The 19,961-nt window shown below is 45.1% G+C and overlaps 1 protein-coding gene across 1 annotated transcript in view; it reads right to left on the reverse strand.

Annotated features, from left to right (window-relative positions):
- Nucleotides 1-19,961, reverse strand: part of MPHOSPH8 (M-phase phosphoprotein 8) — a 97,991-nt gene that overhangs the window by 15,438 nt on the left and 62,592 nt on the right. The window contains exons 5-8 of the mRNA XM_073613474.1: nucleotides 15,437-15,691; nucleotides 3,117-3,239; nucleotides 2,948-3,036; nucleotides 2,055-2,195 (exon numbers count right to left, since the gene is read on the reverse strand). Coding sequence (XP_073469575.1) covers nucleotides 2,055-2,195; nucleotides 2,948-3,036; nucleotides 3,117-3,239; nucleotides 15,437-15,691 — 608 coding nt within the window. The remainder of the gene's footprint in view (nucleotides 1-2,054; nucleotides 2,196-2,947; nucleotides 3,037-3,116; nucleotides 3,240-15,436; nucleotides 15,692-19,961) is intronic.

Raw genomic sequence — 19,961 nt, forward strand, 5'->3', positions numbered from 1 at the left:
TCTGCGGGCTGCATCCTCTGCCCGATGCCTCTGTGTTTCCGGGCTCCGTTCCCTGTGAGCGTCACGACACAAGGGGGCAGAGCCCAGCGGTAAATTGAAAAAGTACAAAATTCATAACGCATATAGTGCACTGTAATCTTACAGATTACTGTATGAAATAATTTCACATCCCTTTTGTCCCTAGTGCTTTGTCCAATGCCCTGCATGCAGTTTTGTATTATATATATTGTTCTTTCTGTCTGGAAATTTGAGATTGTGTATAGCAACTAAAGTGTCCCTTTATGTCAAAAGTGGTTTTAGACCAGCTAGAAAACAGTGATAGTAAATTAGAACACTTGCAGAATTGAGCGATAGTGAAATCAGGGGGAAATTCATTTACTATTACATTATTTTTTATAATTATTTATTATAATTTATGATTTTGTGTTTCAAACTTTATCATACCTGGGATATCTACTAGACTCTTGTTTGGACAGAATTAAGTGTGTTATTGCTAAGAATTACAGGCCTACAATATAGAACGCCAAATTTCTATGCAAAACAATTGTACCGCTTTGAGACGCAAAAATCTGACATAATCATACCGCCAGGTAGGTTAAGGTTAAAAAAAAAAAAAAAAAAGTTAACTTTAGAACCACCATAATAAAACAAGGTTACTACAACCACCACCATCTCCCTCCCAGGCTTCCAACATTCTATCCCTCCTCTGCTGAGCAAACAGCAGCCCTTCTACAATACAGTACACATTTAACAACCCTTTCATGACTAAGCCTATGTTTGACATTTGGTGTTTACAAGTTAAAATCTGTATTTTTTGCTAGAAAATTACTTAGGAGCCCGCAAACACACAGATATATATTTTAGCAGAGAATCTAGAGAATAAAATGGCGATTGTAGCAATATTTTATGTCACACTGTATTTGTGCAGCAGTGTTTTAAACGCAACTTTTTGGGAGAAGGGACACTTTCCTGAATTTTAAAAAAACCAAACAGTAAAGTTAGCCCAATTTTTTTTGTATAATGTGAAAGATGCTGTTACGCTGAGTAAATAGATACCAAACATGTCACGCTTTATAATTGCACGCACTCGTGGAATGGCGACAAACTACGGTACCTAAAAATCTCCATAGGCAAAGCTTGAAATTTTGTTTTTATGGTTACCAGGCTAGAGTTACAGAGGAGGTCTAGTACTAGAATTTTTGCTCTCGCTCTGACGATCGCGGCAATACCTCACATGTGTGATTTGAACACCGTTTACATATGCAGGCGCGACGTCCGTACGCATTTTTATTTGCTGCGCAAGCTCGGGGGGCGCTTTAAAATGTATTTAATTTATTTATTTTTATATTAATAAATTGTGTTTAAAAAAAACAAAAAAAAACATTTTGATCACTTTTATTGCTGTCACAAGGAATGTAAACATCCCTTGTGACAGTAATAGGTGGTGACAGGTACTCTTCATGGAGGGATCGGGGGTCTAAAAGACCCCCGATCCCTCCTTTGCACTTCAAAGTATTCAGATCACTGTTTTCGGCGATTCTGAATACTGTATATTTTTTTTAAAAACCGGCGCCATTGGCAGCCGAGTAAACGGGAAGTGACGTCATGACGTCGCTTCTGTGTTTACCATTAGGAGGCTGGAACGAAGCCGCTCACGGCTTCGTTCCAGACTGTCACTAGACGCCAGAGGCGGCGGATTGGTCATCTGGGGATCGGGAGGCCCAGTAAGAGCAGCGGAAGGGGGGACATCCCCTCCCGCTCCTCCGTTATAACAGCTGAGCGGCTTTTAGCCGCATCGGTTGTTATATCTGGAAAGCCGATCGCCGGCTCTAAAAACAGTACTGGGATGATGCCTGCAGCTGTGAGCACCATCCCGGTATAACCCCTGAAAGCAGAGTATGCACATCTGCGTACGCTCGGCGGGAAGGGGATAAACAGATATAATGTACCAATTTCTCAAGGAAAATGTCAAAATATAAATAAATACACTCATAAAAACCCTTCTAAAATAGGTAGCAGCAGCATTAACCTAAACAGAATCTGTTCCTTCCCACCTTTTCAGCAGCATGAATCAGCGCTGTGGTCCCATTTTTTTGTCTGGCATTGATCTTGGCTCCTTTCCTGATCAGAAGACGGAGAATGTCATCCTGTCCAGCAGCTGCAGCCATCATCACCAGAGTCATCCCACTGGAGTCCTGCAGCAGACGGGAAAACAAGGCATTGTTTAAGTGCATGTCACCCAAACATTTCATATCGCCGATATGCACGTGGTACCATATACTTGTGTTAAAAAGTAACCTGTTCTCTTCCCTGTTGATCCCCGCTTTCCCATGTCAAATTGCCCACGCCAGAGCATGGAAGCACATCTATCAAAGCTTGGTCAGTTTTCTTCTTTTCGTTTTACTTGGGAGCACAGCTGCCTGTTCTCTAAAAACGTCAGACTTGTATTGACATGCTCCCCTACACAGCTTTTTATTGGAAAGATCAGTGTACAGCTGTTTGTCTTCCTGCTGATACGCCCCCTTGCAGTCTCCAACACCTCTCCAAGCCCCATATGGCCATGTGATCAATTGAAAAAAAAAAAACAAAAAACACACAGCTCTTTACACACACACGTTGCCTTGCATTTCATTTCTAAACTGAATAGGTTGTGTCACAAAGTAAGGGTTCACATATACTTTATGTGACAGGCCATCTGGCACCCAACCTGGGTACCTCAGCCAAGATACAGCTTCCTCCACTCTTTGACCAAAAATTATAGCTGAGAATTGCTACCAAGAAGAAAATGAAAACTCACACCTGTAGTGTTTAAAATCTTAAGCTGTTCTCCCATTAACATCCACAAATCAGCAGAAAGAAAATGTTTCCACAATATGTAAAATCATTTATAAAAACAGGTAGCAATATCAGCACTTCAGACTATGGACACCAAAAAGTAGAGAATTACCTCTTGATCCAAGTTGTACTCTTCTTTGGAATTAAGTGCATATTTTACTGTTAAGTAGTCACCATTTTTGACAGCCTCTTTCAATGCACCTGAATAAAAAGACAAGAGAATGTTAAGTATGATAAAATGAACGGCCTTTGAAAAATGGCATCAAAGCAAAACAACTTACTATTGGGGATAGGATCCTTTGGGATGATTTCATCAGCTCCATCAAGATGCCTCTGAAAGTCCTCCAAAGTCATCCATTCCAACTGTAAATCCACTGCCATTCCAGCTACCTGGGCCTTGTTCTCTAGAAGTTTCAATAAATAAAAAAAGGTATCCCAGTTATTCAGTTTTTATACCAGGCAGGTGTAAAAGACACATTCATGCAGCTCTGTATCAATATAAACATTGTTAAAGGAAAGCAGCGCAACCATCAGAACTTGAATTGGTATCAGCCTTCTACAGCAGAAGCACAATGAGCCATACAACATGTACCGACAAGGAACTTGCTGATAAGAGAAGGACAGGCTGGGTGAGGAACATGATCTCTAAGTATTACTAAACTGCAGCAGGGAAAAATCAGGTTCCCCCCAGGCATGGCAGTCATTTGTGCATGTGTGAATGACATCTACATATGACTTGTGAAATGTCAGGACTGGGTGCCATGCTAGACAATCAGCAGTATAGAGGCACAAAATACTAAAATTGTCAGGTTTTTTTTTTAATGTTTGCAAATTTTATTTCAAAGAATCAGCATGACAAAATAAAAAAACTCAACCATTCATATAACAGTATAGGGTACAAAAAGGGAGTCACATCAAAATAATGCATATAATCATGAACGTGTTTTGAAGGCACTAGGCCAGGGGAGTCAAACTCAATTTAATCGTGGGCCGCATCAGCATTATGATTTCCCTCAAAAGGGCCGGTTGTATCTGTAAGATTAGATGTCCAGCGCATCCCCTCCCCTTACATTAGATGTCAAGAGCCACCCCACCATCAGAAGTTGAGTCCTCCACTCTCCCTTATATCACAGTGCACCCCTCTTTCCTTATAACTGCTGCTGGGAAGAAGCTGGATGCAGTGCTTGAAAGCAGAAAGTAAGGGTCTGGAGGAGGACCAGAGGAGGGCTGGAGCTCTTCTGCAGCTGCGGGAGAGGTGCAAGGGCCACATGAAATGGCCTGGAGGGCCGGATTTGGCCTGCGGGCCTTGTGTTTGACACCTGTGCACTAGGCCAATACAAAGAACTAACTAGTAATATATGAAAAGCGTCCCACTGACTAGATCATAAAGATTCTCCCCTTTTATTTTCTTGTTTTAGGAGTAGTCAACGTTGAGGCCCATGTTCAAATGGGTGGCGGCGGCTGGGGTGGGTGAAACATATTGGGGGCCAAGGGACCAGCCTAATGGGTGTGGATAAAGGAGGAGAAGAGAAGGACCCTCCCATCCACTTGGCCTATTTCCCTGTGCTGTTGTCTCTGACAAGACCAAATAGGGAAGCAAATGGTCTTTCTTCCTTTTAAAAGAAATATGGAGTCCAGATTTTCCAATATTTATCTTCCTGCTCTTTTATAGTGTCATATTCAGAGATTCTCCATCTAATGGATCTCTGTACAAGTGAATGTGAGAGATGACATCACTAAGAGAAGGGAGGAGGTGGAATCCTTATGGGTAGAGCTCCAAAAGGGATGAAGCTAAGGGAGAACTATTACTGGGAGTATGATATAGGTCCCCTAACCTGAGGCAGGATGGGGAGACAGATCTCCTATCACAAGTTGGATTAGCAGCAAGGATGGGAAGTGTTATCATAATGGGGGATTTTAATTATCCAGACAGACTGGGCGGAGGGAACCACGCAATCGTCTAAGGCTTGCCAGTTCCTAAATGTCTTGCAGGACAATTTCATGGTTCAGATGGTAGATGCACCAACTAGAAATAAAGCGTTACTGATCTACTGATTAACAACAATACAGATCTGATCACGGATGTGGAAATAGGGGGCAATTTAGGAAACAGAGATCACAGGTCAATTGGCTTCAGTATAAATCACACAAATAGGAAACATAAGGGTAATACAAAGGCAATGAATTTCAAAAAGAGCCAACGTCCCTAAACTATGAGCCTTGCTAAAAGGCATGAATTGGGATAAAATCTTAGGGACAAAGAACACGGATGAGAGATGGGTTTGCTTTAAGAGAATATTAAATAAGGGCATTAGCCAATGCATCCCACTGGGTAATACATTTAAAAAAAGCGAACAAATGTCCTAGAAGGCTTGACTCCAATGTAAAAATGCATATAAAAGCAAAGGAGCAGACCTTCAAAAAATACAAGGTTGAGGGATCATCAGCATTCAGACTTTATAAAGAACTTCCATGATTAACAGAGGACAGAATTAAAATTAGACTTGGGAAACTTAACATTAATAAATCACCGGACCAGATGGCTTGCATCAGAGGGTACTTAGGGAACTCAGTCAAGTAATTGCCAGACCATTGTTCCTAATTTTTACTGACAGTCTACTGACTGGAATGGTACCAGCTGATTGGAGAAAAGCCAATGTAGCACCAATATTTAAAAAGGGGCCCAAAATACATCCCTGGAAATTACAGACCAGTTAGCCTAACATCAATAGTATGCAAGCTCTTGGAGGGGATAAGGGGCTAGATACAGGATTTTAGTAACAAGACTGGTATCATTAGCAGTAATCAGCATGGATATACAGTATGAAGAATCGTTCTTACCAAACCAATCTATTAACCTTCAATGAGGAGGTGAGTTGCCATCTAAAGGAAGGCCCGTAGACACTATATATCTGGATTTTGCAAAAGCATTTGACACAGTTCCCCATAAACGTTTACTGTACAAAATAAGGTGTGTTGGCATGGACCATAGGGTGAGTACATGGATTGAAAACTGGCTACAAGGGCGAGTTCAGAGGGTGGTGATAATGGGGAGTACTCAGAATTGTCAGAGGTGGGTAGTGGGGTCCCCCAGGGTTCTGTGCTGGGATCAATCCTATTTATTTTGTTCATAAATTACCTGGAGGATGGGTTAAACAGTTCAATCTCTGCATTTGCAGATGATATTAAGCTAAGCAGGGCAATAACTTCTCCGCAGGACATGGAAACCTTGCAAAAAGATCTGAACAAATAGCAAGTGAGGATTAATGTAGAATAATGTAAAATAATGCAGTTGGGTGGCAAAAATATGAATGCAATCTATACACTGGGGGGAGAACCTCTGGGGGAATCTAGGCTGGAAAAGGACCTGGGGGTCCTAGTAGATGACAGGTTCAGTAATGGCATGCAATGCCAAGCTGCTAACAAAGCAAACAGAATATTGGCATGCATTAAAAGGGGATCAACTCCAGAGATAAAACAATAATTCTCCCGCTCTACAAGACTCTGGTCCAGCCGCACCTAGAGTATGTTTTCAAGTTCTGGGCACCAGTCCTCGGGAAGGATGTACTGGAAATGGAGCGAGTACAAAGAAGGGTAACTAAGGTAATAAAGGGTCTGGAGGATATTAGTTAGGAGAAAAGGTTGAGAGGGGATAGGATTTAAATGTATAAATACCGTACTGGTGACCCCACAATAGGGATAAAACGTTCTCAGAAGGGAGTTTAACAAGACATGTGGCCACTCGTTATAATTAGAAGAAAAGAGGTTTAACCTTAAACTTCGTAGAGGGTTCTTTACTGTAAGAGCGGCAAGGATGTGCAATTCCCTTCCACAGGTGGTGGTCTCAACGGGAGCATCGATAGTTAAAAAAAACTATTAGATAAGCACCTGAACGACCACAACATACAGGGATATACAATGTAATACTGACATATAATCACATGGGTTGAACTTGATGGACTTGTGTCTTTTTTAAACCTCACCTGCTATGTGACTATGTAATTCAGGCAAGCCACTGTGCCCTTTTAGGCTGCTCAGAGCTTTTTCACAATGCATGCTTTTGCTGCATTTAGGAGATGCTTGAGCAGCAAAGCAGCCGGGTTTCCTACAATAGACACTCCCGCGATGGTTTTGATCGTTTGTTCCACTACAGTCCAGAACCCCTTCAATTTGGGACACTTCCATAAAATGTGAAGCAAAGTCCCCCTCAGATTCCAGGCACTGCCAACAGGACCAAGACCTGGGAGAACAGGTCTTGTGAAGCACCAGTGGCATTGTATAAAGAAGTTTATATCCCCCTCCTGGTATCTACTGGCAAGAGAAACTTTGTGGGCAAAGAGCTGGATTCCCTCTGTTTTTGAGAGGTCGTGCTCAGGTTGGAGGTTTTTTTAGGCCTCAAAGCTCACCTTGTATGGGACGTTATCAAAATCAGCATGCAAGAAAAGACAGCCTTGTGTCGCTTTAACATTCTGGGGTTCATTACAATAATTAGCAAACCCGGCATACATCACCTATACAAGCCATCTCTATTCATGGCTAAATTGAGAGAAAGTACTGAGTCACATCCATTACTAACAATATATCAGCCATCACAGCCTTGCAAAATATTCTTTAGAGGTCCTCAGTACTGTCATTTGGATATCATGACCTCAGTCCAATGTATCCTCATAACAGCAGAATACATTAACCACTTGCCTACTGGGCACTTTTACCCCCTTCCTGCCCAGGCCACTTTCCCTTTCAGGACAGCCACCATGAGAGATAGTCTCCTCCTCTTCCTCTAGGAAACACTGCGCCAGCCCATAAATTCTTACTTCCCCCTGCCAGACCTCAGTATTAGTGTTTCCTCTGGTGGGGAGACACTGTGCAAGGAACCAGGCCATTCAGTCAGGGTGACTGCGGCTGTTTATATTTTTTGGAGCCTGTAATGGGAGCAGGGGTTTCCTAGGGCATAGGGGGGACTTACCCCTCGTTCTATTGCCACCACTTCCTAGCCGAGTGCGGCTTCAGGTTGGGGGGACTCCCTATCGCGGCTGCAGCAGGCAAGCGTTCACCTTCCCTGTATTCCATACAGACCGCTCTCTTTTTTTCTTTTTTTTGGAACTAGGCGGGCCGGACGACGGGCGACGTCATTTCCGGCGGAAGGGCGAGTGCTTGCCTTTGACCCACGACTTCCGGTTCCGGGTCGCGGCGCTGATAGGGAAGCCAGGCACAGGCTGGAGACGAGTCTGGGACGCGCACAGGCAGCGTGGGACTCGGTAGTAGCAACCACCTGCAAGTCATGTCGGAAGCAGATGCTCAGCCAACGGACACTACCTCCAGCCTTCCTAAGGTAAGAGTGCCCTGGGGAAGAGTACTCTTTATCTAGGATTGTCCCTCCATGTATAGTTCCTGTCATGGGGGGGCAGACACCCTGGGTGGTCAGGGGAGGGAGGCTCAGATCCCCACATATTAAGGAGGGTCTTGTGCACTCCCAGGGTTGTATCCTTTTTTTTTTTTTTCAAAAAAACAAGTGACAAAATGTTTTTTTTTTTCTTTTCATGTATTTCAGAAAGCTACAGAGAAGTCTAGGTCTGCACATAGCTCTAAGAAGAGGTGTGCCTCTTGCAGGGACACTTTAGGGGAAACATGGACAAAGGTCTTGTGTAGGGAGTGCATAGACTCCCTTGTTAAGGAGAGGGACTCTGAACAGGAGTCAGGACTTGCAGCCTCGGTTAAGGAGCTTTCGTCCACCTTCTCTTCATTTAAAGCCTTATTTGAAAGGTTTCAGCCTCCCTTTAGTCCAGTTCCCCAGGATACAACCTCGCCTCAGGCTCAGGGCTCTGCTCCTGCCCAACCTGCAACTTCAGTTAGGGCACTGGAAGCTCCAGGGCCCTCCGGAGTGGAACAAAGACAACCAGACAGTTCCTCCTCCGATTCCCAGGATGGTTCAGAGGGAGAGGACCTGGACGGGGAGTCCAGGAAATCCTCCAGATATAAATTATCCCTGGAAGAGGTAGAGGACCTCTTAGGGGCTATTTATACAACCCTCGGTATTCAGGAAGACAGGAAACCCCTGACCCTTCATGACCAAATGTACAAGGGTTTAGGGGAACAAAAGGAGGAAAGTTTTTCCAGTACATGAGGTACTGGTTGAAACTATTAAAAAGGAGTGGCAGGATCCCGAAAGGAAACCCTTTTTTTCTAGATCCTTAAAAAGGAGATTTCCATTCTCGGATGATCCTACATCTATCTGGAATAAAAGTCCCAAGTTAGATGCTGCCTTCTCCCAGGTTTCCAGACACACAGACCTGGCTTTTGAGGACATGGGGGCCCTGGTGGATGTCATGGATAAGAGAATAGACTCTCTTCTCAAAAAGACTTGGGATTCAACAATTGGTAATTTAAAACCTGAGTTGGCTGTCACAGTAGTGGCTCGCAATCTGGAGCACTGGCTCTCTAAGATTCAGGAGCATATTGAAGCTGGAACGGCAAAAGAAACCATTCTATCTTCTTTCCCTACGATTCTGCGGGGTATCGCCTACATAGCTGATGCCTCGGCAGAATCAGTCCGTATGTCGGCCAGATCAGCGGCTCTGGCCAATTCGGCCAGGAGAGCCCTCTGGCTAAAAACTTGGCCGGGCGATAGCGCCTCTAAGGCCAAGTTGTGCGGCATACCGTTAACGGGAGACCTTCTCTTCGGCCCAGGGTTAGAGACCGTCTTGGACCGCACAGCAGACAGGAAGAAATCCTTCCCAGTTAAGCGGAAAACCCCTACACAGACAAAGAAGGGGTTTCGTCCGCAAAAGCGTAAAGAAATTCCAAAGCCGGAAGGGCAAAAGAAATTCTGGGGTCAGAAGAAGGGCAGGGGAGGGGCGATTTTTCGCCCTCCTGAACAGCCCCGTAAAAACCAATGACTCCCCAACCAGGGTGGGGGGAAGACTGGGGGCCTTCCTCCCACAGTGGGAAGCGATATCCCCCAATCGCTTTATCCTAGGGATTATAAGAAGGGGGTACCATATCGAATTCACAAATCCTCCTCCACGGAGATTTCTTGTCACGCACCTACCCAGGTGTACGGCAAAAGCCGAGGCTCTGTTGGAAGCATTAAGAGATCTGGTAGATCAAAATGTGGTTCTCAGAGTTCCAAAGACCGAGGAGGGAGAGGGTTTCTATTCACACATCTTCGTAGTGAAGAAACCCACAGGGAAATTCAGACTGATTCTGAATTTAAAGCCCCTGAACAGGTCAGTGACGTACAGGAGATTCCGTATGGAAACAATTTTCACAGTCAGAGCCCTGTTGCCCCGCAACTGCTTTATGGTATCTCTGGACCTAAGGGACGCGTATCTACACGTTCCTATTACAGAAGCCTCGCAGAGGTTTCTTCGGCTAGCGGTAAATGTAGGTGGAACAACGGTACATCTACAGTTTCAGGCGCTGCCTTTCGGGCTATCCTCCTCGCCCCGCATTTTCACCAAGGTCTTGGCGGAGGTGATGGCCTTTCTTCGACTCCAGGGAATATCAGTGATAGCATACCTGGACGACCTGCTCCTGTTTGCACCGTGTCCACTGCAGTTAGTCAGAGATCTAGAACTAACAAAGAGAGTTCTTACAGGTCTAGGGTGGCTAATGAACTTGGAGAAATCCAGTTTGATTCCCTCTCAGCGCATCACGTACTTAGGCTATCTGTTGGACTCAACGCTACTGAGTGTTTCTTCCAGCAGAAAAAGTACAAAAACTGGACAGGGCAGTGGCTGTTCTCCAGTGCAGCAGTCAGGTCTCCATAAGAGTTCTGATGTCGGTCCTGGGACTATTAACCGCTACCCTCCCAGCAGTGCAATGGGCAGGTCTGCACTTTCGTCCCTTACAGTCCTTTGTCTTAAGGGTGTGGGATCACAGTCAGAAAGATCTGGACACCTTGGTACAGGTTCCACCCCAAGTAAAGAGATCCCTCTGGTGGTGGAGGAGGGTCTCAAACTTGTCGCAGGGTCGTCTGTGGTTCATCCCAGTTTCTCAGGTGGTAACCACAGAGGCAAGCGGCAAGGGTTGGGGGGCGCATCTGGGTTCCCTTTTAGCACAGGGCACCTGGGAGGGCGACGAACTAAGAAGGTCGTCCAATTGGAAGGAGCTGAGGGCAATCGGGCTAGCACTCAGGTTCTTCAAGGAGGAGCTACGGGGCCACCATGTTCAGGTGCGGTCGGACAACTCGTCCGCCGTGGCCTATGTAAACAAACAGGGCGGCACGAGAAGCGGAGTCCTGTCGGCCTTAGCATCAGACATTCTGAACTGGGCCGAGATTCACTCTCTCACTCTCAGCAGTCTTCCTGAGAGGAGAAAAGAATGTGATAGCAGATTTTCTCAGCCGAACCAAACAGAGAGGGCGATTGGATCCTCAACCAGGAGGTTTTCAATCTAATTTCAGAGAAATGGGGTCCTCCAGAAGTAGATCTGTTCGCGTCAAGAAGCAACGCGAAAGCCCCTTGTTTTTTCTCCCTAAACAGAGGGGAGGGAGCGCGAGGGGTCGACGCATTGATCCAGAACTGGCATTTCAGAATCTGCTATGCCTTCCCGCCCCCAGCATTATTACCGGCAGTTCTCAGGAAGTTCCAGATGGAAAACACGTCCCTGATTCTAGTAGCACCACATTGGCCAAAGAGGGCTTGGTTCTCAGTACTCAAGCAACTAGCGGTCGAACCTCCCTTATTCCTGCCACCTCGAGAGGATCTCCTCTCACAGGGCCCAGTCCTCTGTCCACAGGTTCACCAATGACAGTTAGCGGCCTGGCTACTGAGGAGGGTATGCTAAGAGCTAGGGGTTTTTCTGAGAAATTAATCTCCACCCTCCTCAACAGCAGGAAGAAGGAAACACGCCAGATTTATAAAAAGGTCTGGGTACGTTTCAATGAATGGTGTGCGGAAGGCTCCTTTGCGGTACACAGTCCCACAACGGTGTTGGAATTCCTTCAGTGCGGGGCAGATAGGGGTTTATCCATAAGTACCCTTAAAGGTCAGGTGTCAGCACTCAGTGCTTATTTAGAAAAGCATCTGGCCACCAACCCTTGGGTGGTCAGATTCTTTAAGGCTCTGTCTAGACAAAGACCGGTTCAGGGCCCTCCCTTTCCCAAGTGGGACCTATCTTTAGTTTTACAGGGCCTGACGGGAACCCCCTTTGAACCTTTAGAGGAATGTCAACTAAAGGATCTTACGTTAAAAACAGTTTTTTTGGTAGCAGTGACAACTGCCAGGAGAGTCAGCGAGATTGAGGCCTTATCTGTTAGACCTCCTTTTTGCGTTATTTTTCCAGATCGGATCATCTTCAAGACTGATCCAGCATTTTTACCTAAGGTTGCTTCTGGTTTTCACAGAAGTCAGGAGGTAGTTCTACCCTCATTTTGTCCCAACCCCTCGGGGGAAAGGGAATTAAAATTTCATTCGTTGGACGTAAGGAGATGTATCCTTCAGTACCTAGAGCTGACCAAGAGGTTTAGAAAGTCAGACTCTTTATTTATTTTGTTTTCTGGGGCCAGAAAAGGATGCAAAGCGTCTCGACGCACTATTGCCAGATGGCTCAGAGTAGCCATTGGCCAGGCCTATACATTAGCAGGGAAAGAAATCCCAATGGGTATAAGGGCACACTCTACTAGAGCTATGGCAGCTTCTCAGGCAGAGAAGGCTGGAGCAACACCAGAGCAGATATGCAGGGCTGCAACATGGTCCAGCTATTCCACTTTCGTTAAGCACTACAGAGTGGACCTGGTGTCGGCTAGTGAGCAAGCCTTTGGGCGAAAGGTGTTGCAAGCTGTAGTCCCACCCTAACTGGTAAGTGCTCGTTCATCCTCTCATGGTGGCTGTCCTGAAAGACGAAAGGGGAAAATTAAAGTTACGTACCAGTAACGTCTTTTCCAGTAGTCTTTCAGGACAGCCCTAGTTACCCACCCGAAATTTTGGGGTGTCTTATAAAAGACCAGAACGCAGCATGATAATGATATGGAATAGTATGTTATTAATGTGTTCTTGTGTCTCCCCAGCTGACCGGAGGTAATCTTGGAATATACTGAGGTCTGGCAGGGGGAAGTAAGAATTTATGGGCTGGCGCAGTGTTTCCTAGAGGAAGAGGAGGAGACTATCTCTCATGGTGGCTGTCCTGAAAGACTACTGGAAAAGACGTTACCGGTACGTAACTTTAATTTTTTCAGTGCTGTCGCTCTTTGAGCCCACGTTCACATTGAGGGCAGGTTTGAAATCATGCGAGTTAAGCTGAACTTAAGCGATGCAAAGTCAGCGTCGCACCGATTCGGACGATGCCGTTGCCGGCAACAGCTGGTGATCTGACATGTCAAAAATGGCCTGAATGACAATTGGGTGGTCATGCAACGCTGTACCCAAATGCGATGTTTATCATTTTATTCACACAAATAGAGCTTTCTTTTGGTGGCATTTAATCACCACTTTTTTTTTTGCTAAACAAACGGAGGGGAAAGAAAAAAAACAAAAAAACAAAAAAAAAAACAAAAAAATGATTTTTTTCCTTCAAAAAACACACACCTTCTCATAGTTTGTTATAAAATTTGGCAAAACAGGTAACTTTTCCCCTTCACTGATGTGTGCTGATGATGCTGCACTGATGGGCAGCACCAGTGACACTGATGGGCAGCACTGGTAGGCACTGCACTGATAATCAGCACACTGATAATCAGTGCCCGGATTACCAGTGTACATGCCCTTTTTACAAAATCTGGTTATTGGCACTCTTCTGCCTTCCTCACGCCATCAGTGTAAGAGAAGGAGTGCCGATAACAAGCTTCTGTTTACATCACGATCAGCTGTGATTGGACACAACTGATCACTTGATAAAGAGCCGCTGATTGACTCTTTACCTCAATCTGTGATCAGCAATGTCCGGAGGACACTGCGATCATGGAGCATGCCGCGGCGGGGGCACGATCACGGGAGGATGTCATATGACGACCTTCCAGAACTGGCCTGCCACGCCGTAGCGGTCATTTGGCTATAACGCGTCGGCAAATGGTTAATATGGTCTCTCCCCATGGGTCTAAAAAACGTGGTACGCAAGAGGCCATGCCAGCACTACTGTCTTAAAATAGAAGTTCACCTTTCACGAAAAAAAAAAATGATAGATGGAGCACGTTACAGCCTAAATACAGATATTAACCTGTTCCAGACGTGAACTTAGCCTTTAAGAAGATTACAGCATATTAAAAAAAAAAAAAAAAAAAAAAAAAAAAAGAAGGTGAGAAAGGTACTCATCAGGAGGCAGCACCTTTGACAAAATAGGGCTTATGCTATCTAGCCTTCCATTTACTTTATGCTAGAATCATCATTTCTGGAAGTGTTGGAATATATAGACTCAACATGACTATGTTCCTCTCCGACACCACTACTCTAAACTAGAGCCGCATTGTTTAGTTAGCCGATTCTCTCCCTTTCCTCTCCTGCCAAAATTTGTTCCAAATACTTCCTGGTGTTTCTTAAAGTGGAGTTCCACCCAAAAATGGAACTTCTACTTTTTTGGAATCCTCCCCCCCTCCGGTGTCTCATTTGGCACCTTTCAGCCCAGGTTCACACTATACCGGGCTGCGGATCGCTGTGCGTCCCTGTTCCCAGTTTCAGGGACGAATCAGGGCCGATTCTATGCCTGAATTCGGCCCTGAAACGGAGCCAAAGACGCACAGCGTTTTTGTGCAGTGCGCTCCGCAGCCGCCCCGGAGATATGTGAACCGGCTCCATAGGGAGCCAGTTACATTCTCCTACTATGCGAATTAGATGTGGGGAAACGTACATCTAATTCGCATAGGTGTGAACCTGGGCTCAGGGGGGAGGAGGGAGCAGATACCTAATACAGGTATCTGCTCCCACTTACTGGCATATATCACCGCGGCCTACGCCACTTTCGGCGCCTACTCTGTCCTCCCCCGCTGTCTTCTGGGAGACAGAAGACAGCAGGGACCAGTAAGGATGCGCAGCGCGAGTCGCGCATGCACAGTAGGGAACCAGGAAGTGAAATTGCACGGCTTCACTTCCCGATTCCCTTACCGAGGATGGCGGTAGAAGCCAAGAGCCGACGGACAGATCGGCTTTGGCTGTCGACATCGCGGGCTCCCTGGACAGGTAAGTGTCCATATATTAAAGTCAGCAGCTGCAGTATTTGTAGCTGCTGGCTTTCAATATTTTTTTTTTCGGCGGACCTCCACTTTAAAGTCTGCTTTGCATATTCTTTTTATTTTGCCATTTTAAAGTGGCTATAAAGGCTTTTTTTTTTCTTAAAATAGAAACATGTTATACCTGATCTGTGCAATTAACTGCACTTGCTATGGGGGCAGACATGTAAGCTTGCTCTTGAGCCGGACTTTGTGCAACCAAACACACAGCATGGCTCAGCCGCACCCCCCCCCCCCCGCCCCGCTTACAGTAGCGACGGCAGGGAGAGATCAGAGAGCCAAAAAGAGCTGGAGTGAAGGTTTTGGCTATAGAACCACTTTAAAGCACTATTTTGGAAATGTAATAGCATGGGTAGGGAGTATACTTTCGCACACTTTTGCATGCTGTAATCATCCTACAAAGACTGCAGTGATGACAAGATGTCCAAATGAAGCACATACCAGAATTTTCCTGCAAGCGATATACGGTGTCCATAACCTCTTGATCCCCTTCAGAAGCTCCATATGTCCATGAATCAGTCTCTTCTTGCGTAGATCTTCTCTCTTTAAATGCTGGCTTTATTTCTTTAGGTTTGTATTCTTCTAAAGGTCGAACATCAAAAAACTCTTGTTCCTTTCTAAGGCTGTCCATACATTCTGCTCGATCTTCAGCAGAAACGGTGAAGGCATCATGCACATGTTTCTGTTCCTTGGGAGCTGCCACAATTTAAAGAAATACAAATTTATATCACAGAGACTGTAATGTTACATTAAATAAATTCACTCAAGTACATAGATATATGAAGGGCACGAGAGGGATTTTTAGAAATGTGACCTGAATATAAACCTGTTGGGGCTCAATGTCAGGTGTAACGAATAACCACACTATTCGTATTTGGCTATTTGGGTAGTCACCAAGCTTGAATAAGCAGAGATATACAGTATCTCACAAAAGTGAGCACACCCCTCACATTTTTGTAAATATATTATATCCTTTCATGTGACAACACTGAAGAAATGACACTTTACTACAATATATAGCAGTGAGTGTACATCTTGTATAACAGTGTAAATTTGCTGTCCCCTCAAAATAACACACAGCCATTAATGTCTAAACCGTTGGCAACAAAAGTGAGTACACCCATAAGTGAAAATGTCCAAATTGGGCCCAATTAGCCATTTTTCCTCCCTGGCGTCATGTGACTCGTTAGTGTTACAAGGTCTCAGGTGTGAATGGGGAGCAGGTGTGTTAAATTTTGTGTTTGGTGATGTCCTTTTGGGATAGGAGCACCCTATTCCCTCATTAAGTACCTCTCATTAGTGTCCACTTGTGTCATAGGTGGAGACCTTAAAATTCTCCCATTTAGAAGAGTGTAGCTCTCATGGTTCAGAGAAGCAGGATCTCACAAATCTATGGATAGTGTAGGACCCACTGATCATGGGGTACTTTGTCACAGTAAGCGGGCTTAGCACCATATAGCAATATGGTGTGACCAAATCCCCATATTTTTGAAAATGTCTTTTTGAGAATGTTTAGGTGTTTTTAAACTAGCCTTGCTGGAGGTGAATGTTTTTTTTTTTTTGCATGTGTGCGCTGTAATATTTTTCTTCTTAAATTTGGCGTTATCGCTCTCACTCTTTCATACTGGTCACTGGAAGTTCAACATGGCACCTCATGGGCAAAGCACTCTGAGGATCTGAAAAAAAGAATTGTTGCTCTACATAAAAATGGCCTAGGCCATAAGAAGATTGCCAAGACCCTGAGGCTCGGTTCACACAGGGGCAACACGATTTCAGCGCGACTTTGTACGGCGACTTTAGCGCGACTTTAGCAAATTACAACGCGACTTCAAGTCGCCTCCAGGCCAGGCGACTTTGGCTGTGGCCAATCACAGGATAATCAGCTCTCTGGGAGGGAGGGGTTTGCCTGGGCAAACTAAATTTTTTCCCTGCAAAGTCGCTTGACTGTAGAGAGAGATCCGACTTGGAGGCGACTTCCATTGATTTCTATGGTACAGGTCGCCTACCAAGTCGGATCCAAGTAGTACAGGGAGTACGCTCTGAAGTCGGAGCGACTTCAGTAGTGTCTATTAAGACGCTCCCATTCACTGTAATGTGAATCTCTTTTTGGGGCGACTTGGGGCGACTTGAGGGCTTACAAGTCGGATCCCAAGTCGTCCTAGTGTGAACCGAGCCTGAAACTGAGCTGCAACACCATACAGCGGTTTAACAGGACAGGTTCCACTCAGAACAGGCCTCGCCATGGTCGACCAAAGAAGTTGAGTGCACATGCTCATCATCATACCCAGAGGGTGTCTTTGGGAAATAGACGTATGAGTGCTGCCAGCATTGCTGCAGAGGTTGAAGGGGTGGGGGGCCAGCCTGTCAGTGCTCAGACCATACGCCGCACACTGAATCAAATTGATCTGCATGGCTGTCGTCCCAGAAGGAAGCCTCTTCTAAAGATGATGCACAAGAAAACCCACAAATTGCTGAAGACAAGCACACTAAGGACATGGATTACCGGAACTCGAGGAGACCAAGATAAACTTGTTTGGTTCAGATGGTGTCAAATGTGTGGCGGCAACCAGGTGAGGAGTACAAAGACAAGTGTGTCCTGCCTACAGTCAAGCATAGTGGTGGGAGTGTCCTTGTCTGGAGCTGCATGAGTGCTGCTGGCACTGGGGAGATACAGTTCATTGAGGGAACCATGAATGCCAAACTGTGACATACTGAAGCAGAGCATTATCCCCCTCCCTTCGGAGACTGGCCTGTAGGGCAGTATTCCAACATGATAATGACCCCAAACACCTCCAAGACGACCACTGCATTGCTAAAGAAACTGAGGGTAAAGGTGATTGGACTGGCCAAGCATGTCTCTAGACCTACAACCCTATTGAGCATCTGTGGGGCATCCTCAAACTGAAGGTGGAGGAGCGCAAGGTCTCTGACATCCACCAGCTCCGTGATGACATCATGGAGGAGTGGAAGAGGACTCCTGTGACAACCTGTGAAGCTCTCCATGCCCAATAAGGTTAGGGCAGTGCTGGAAAATAATGGTGGCCACACAAAATAGACACTTTGGGCCCAATTTGGACACTACTCACTTTTGTTGTCAGCGGTTTAGACATTAATGGCTGTTTGTTGATGTAGAGGGGACAGCAAATCTACACCGTTAAGCAAGATGTACTCTCACTACTTTACATTGTAGCAAAGTATCATTTCTTCAGTGTTGTCACATGAAAAAGTATAATAAAATATTTACAAAAATGTGAGGGGTGTACTAGCTTTTGTGAGATACAAGTATGTGGGTGCTACATACATGTGATTAGCATTTTAAAAGAGCACCTGCTTTTTCTTGCTAAGGTCCCAACATCCAAGCCCAAACCTTGAGGCTTTGACTGACTCCTACAGCCGAAATCAGAGGTTGTAAGGTTGCCCCAACAAGAGAATCTGGACTACTTCTGAAAGAAAAAACAAAGATTTTTTGGGTCTGCAACAAAACCAGACCCTGGGATTCCTCAGTGGTAGTAGATCCCTCAGACGAAGAACGTCCCATTCTCTGGAAAATTAGCTTCCCCTACAACCTCTTCCTCGGCTGGCTCCTCCTCGGACAGCAAGGAGGGAGGAGAAGGGGAGCGTTTTCTGCTTGCCACCAATACCTTCCAGACTTAGACTCTGGAGAGCTGGTGCTGTAGCGCAGCAACAGCAGATAAAAATGCCTCCCCTGACACAAAGGAACTGGAGGAAGGTGCCCTGGAAATAGCAGACAAATGGAAGGAGACAGCACCATATGGAACTAAGTGACCCCTGAGATACAGTGCAAGGTTGGCTATGGCCAGGTTCCTCTCTACCTGATTAAAAAAAAAAAAAAAAAATCTAGGAACCTTCTCCCCCTGCATCCCCTCCCCTGTCATTTCTTAGACATGGCCTGCTGACAATATATATAGGATGCTAGCTGAATCAGCAGTCAAAATCAGCCGAGAGAATAACGGAAGAATAATAACCTTACGCTGTAACCTTAAGAGGGGATAAATCAAGTCCCCAAAAATACATAGCTGTGGTGTAGCAGTAAATCTATTCTGACAGTGACTCTCTGCTCACTGAAGCGGTCTGTGAACACTTTGCTCTCGGTCTCATTTACACTTGCTTCGACTTCAACACGCATTAAAAGCGCCTACTACTTCAACATGCGTTTTTGATGCTTCGGTGGCACTTCTATGATGCTTCAGGGGTGCTTTTTTGAAGCTTTAATGAAACTTGGCAAAAGCCCCGTATGTGTTGATATCTCATACCTGCAATACTTTCAAAATAAAGAAAAGCTAAAGCTGCGGTAAAGCCTCTCAAAAGCTACAGTTACTTTAAGCGAGTTTTGTCATAGACTTCTATGGAGGCTTTGGAGACTCTTTGAAGCACCACCACTAAAGCGACATGGGGTATCATTTTTGAAGCAAAGGCAAACAGAACTGTAGGCTAACCATTTTATTTAGTGACAGGGGCCTTCACTGGTGTTCAGAGAGCTTTAAAAAAAAAAGCCTATACAAAGCCATGTTTTGAAGCAAGTGTAAAGAGGCGGCAGGGGATAGATGCAGCATGTTTTAGTATTTGAAATGTTCAAGTCTATGTGGGAACACATATAGTGTGGGTGGGCAGTAGAAGAAGTCATAACATACAAAAGGTTTAGATTTTATTTGGAATAGTCTCTTGAGCACAGCTGTGATTGAGCTGAGTTTTTTTTTTTTTTTTTTAAATTCATCGGATTAATGCTGCATCCCCCCCCCCCCCAAAAAAAAATTACATGCCAAATGTGACATTGGCTGCTTGACTACTTATATCTACCGTTGTGATGGTACAACACAGGAATTTATTAGAACAGACTATATTTTGCTAATTACCTAGAGTCCAATGTGGATAATCCCGATGGACCCTGACCTACCTCTCAGTGGTTTACTATTACTAATAGGATTTTTTTTTGTCATACCTGTAA

Source organism: Aquarana catesbeiana, linkage group LG02 (assembly GCF_042186555.1).
Source record: "Aquarana catesbeiana isolate 2022-GZ linkage group LG02, ASM4218655v1, whole genome shotgun sequence".
Lineage (NCBI taxonomy): Eukaryota > Metazoa > Chordata > Amphibia > Anura > Ranidae > Aquarana > Aquarana catesbeiana.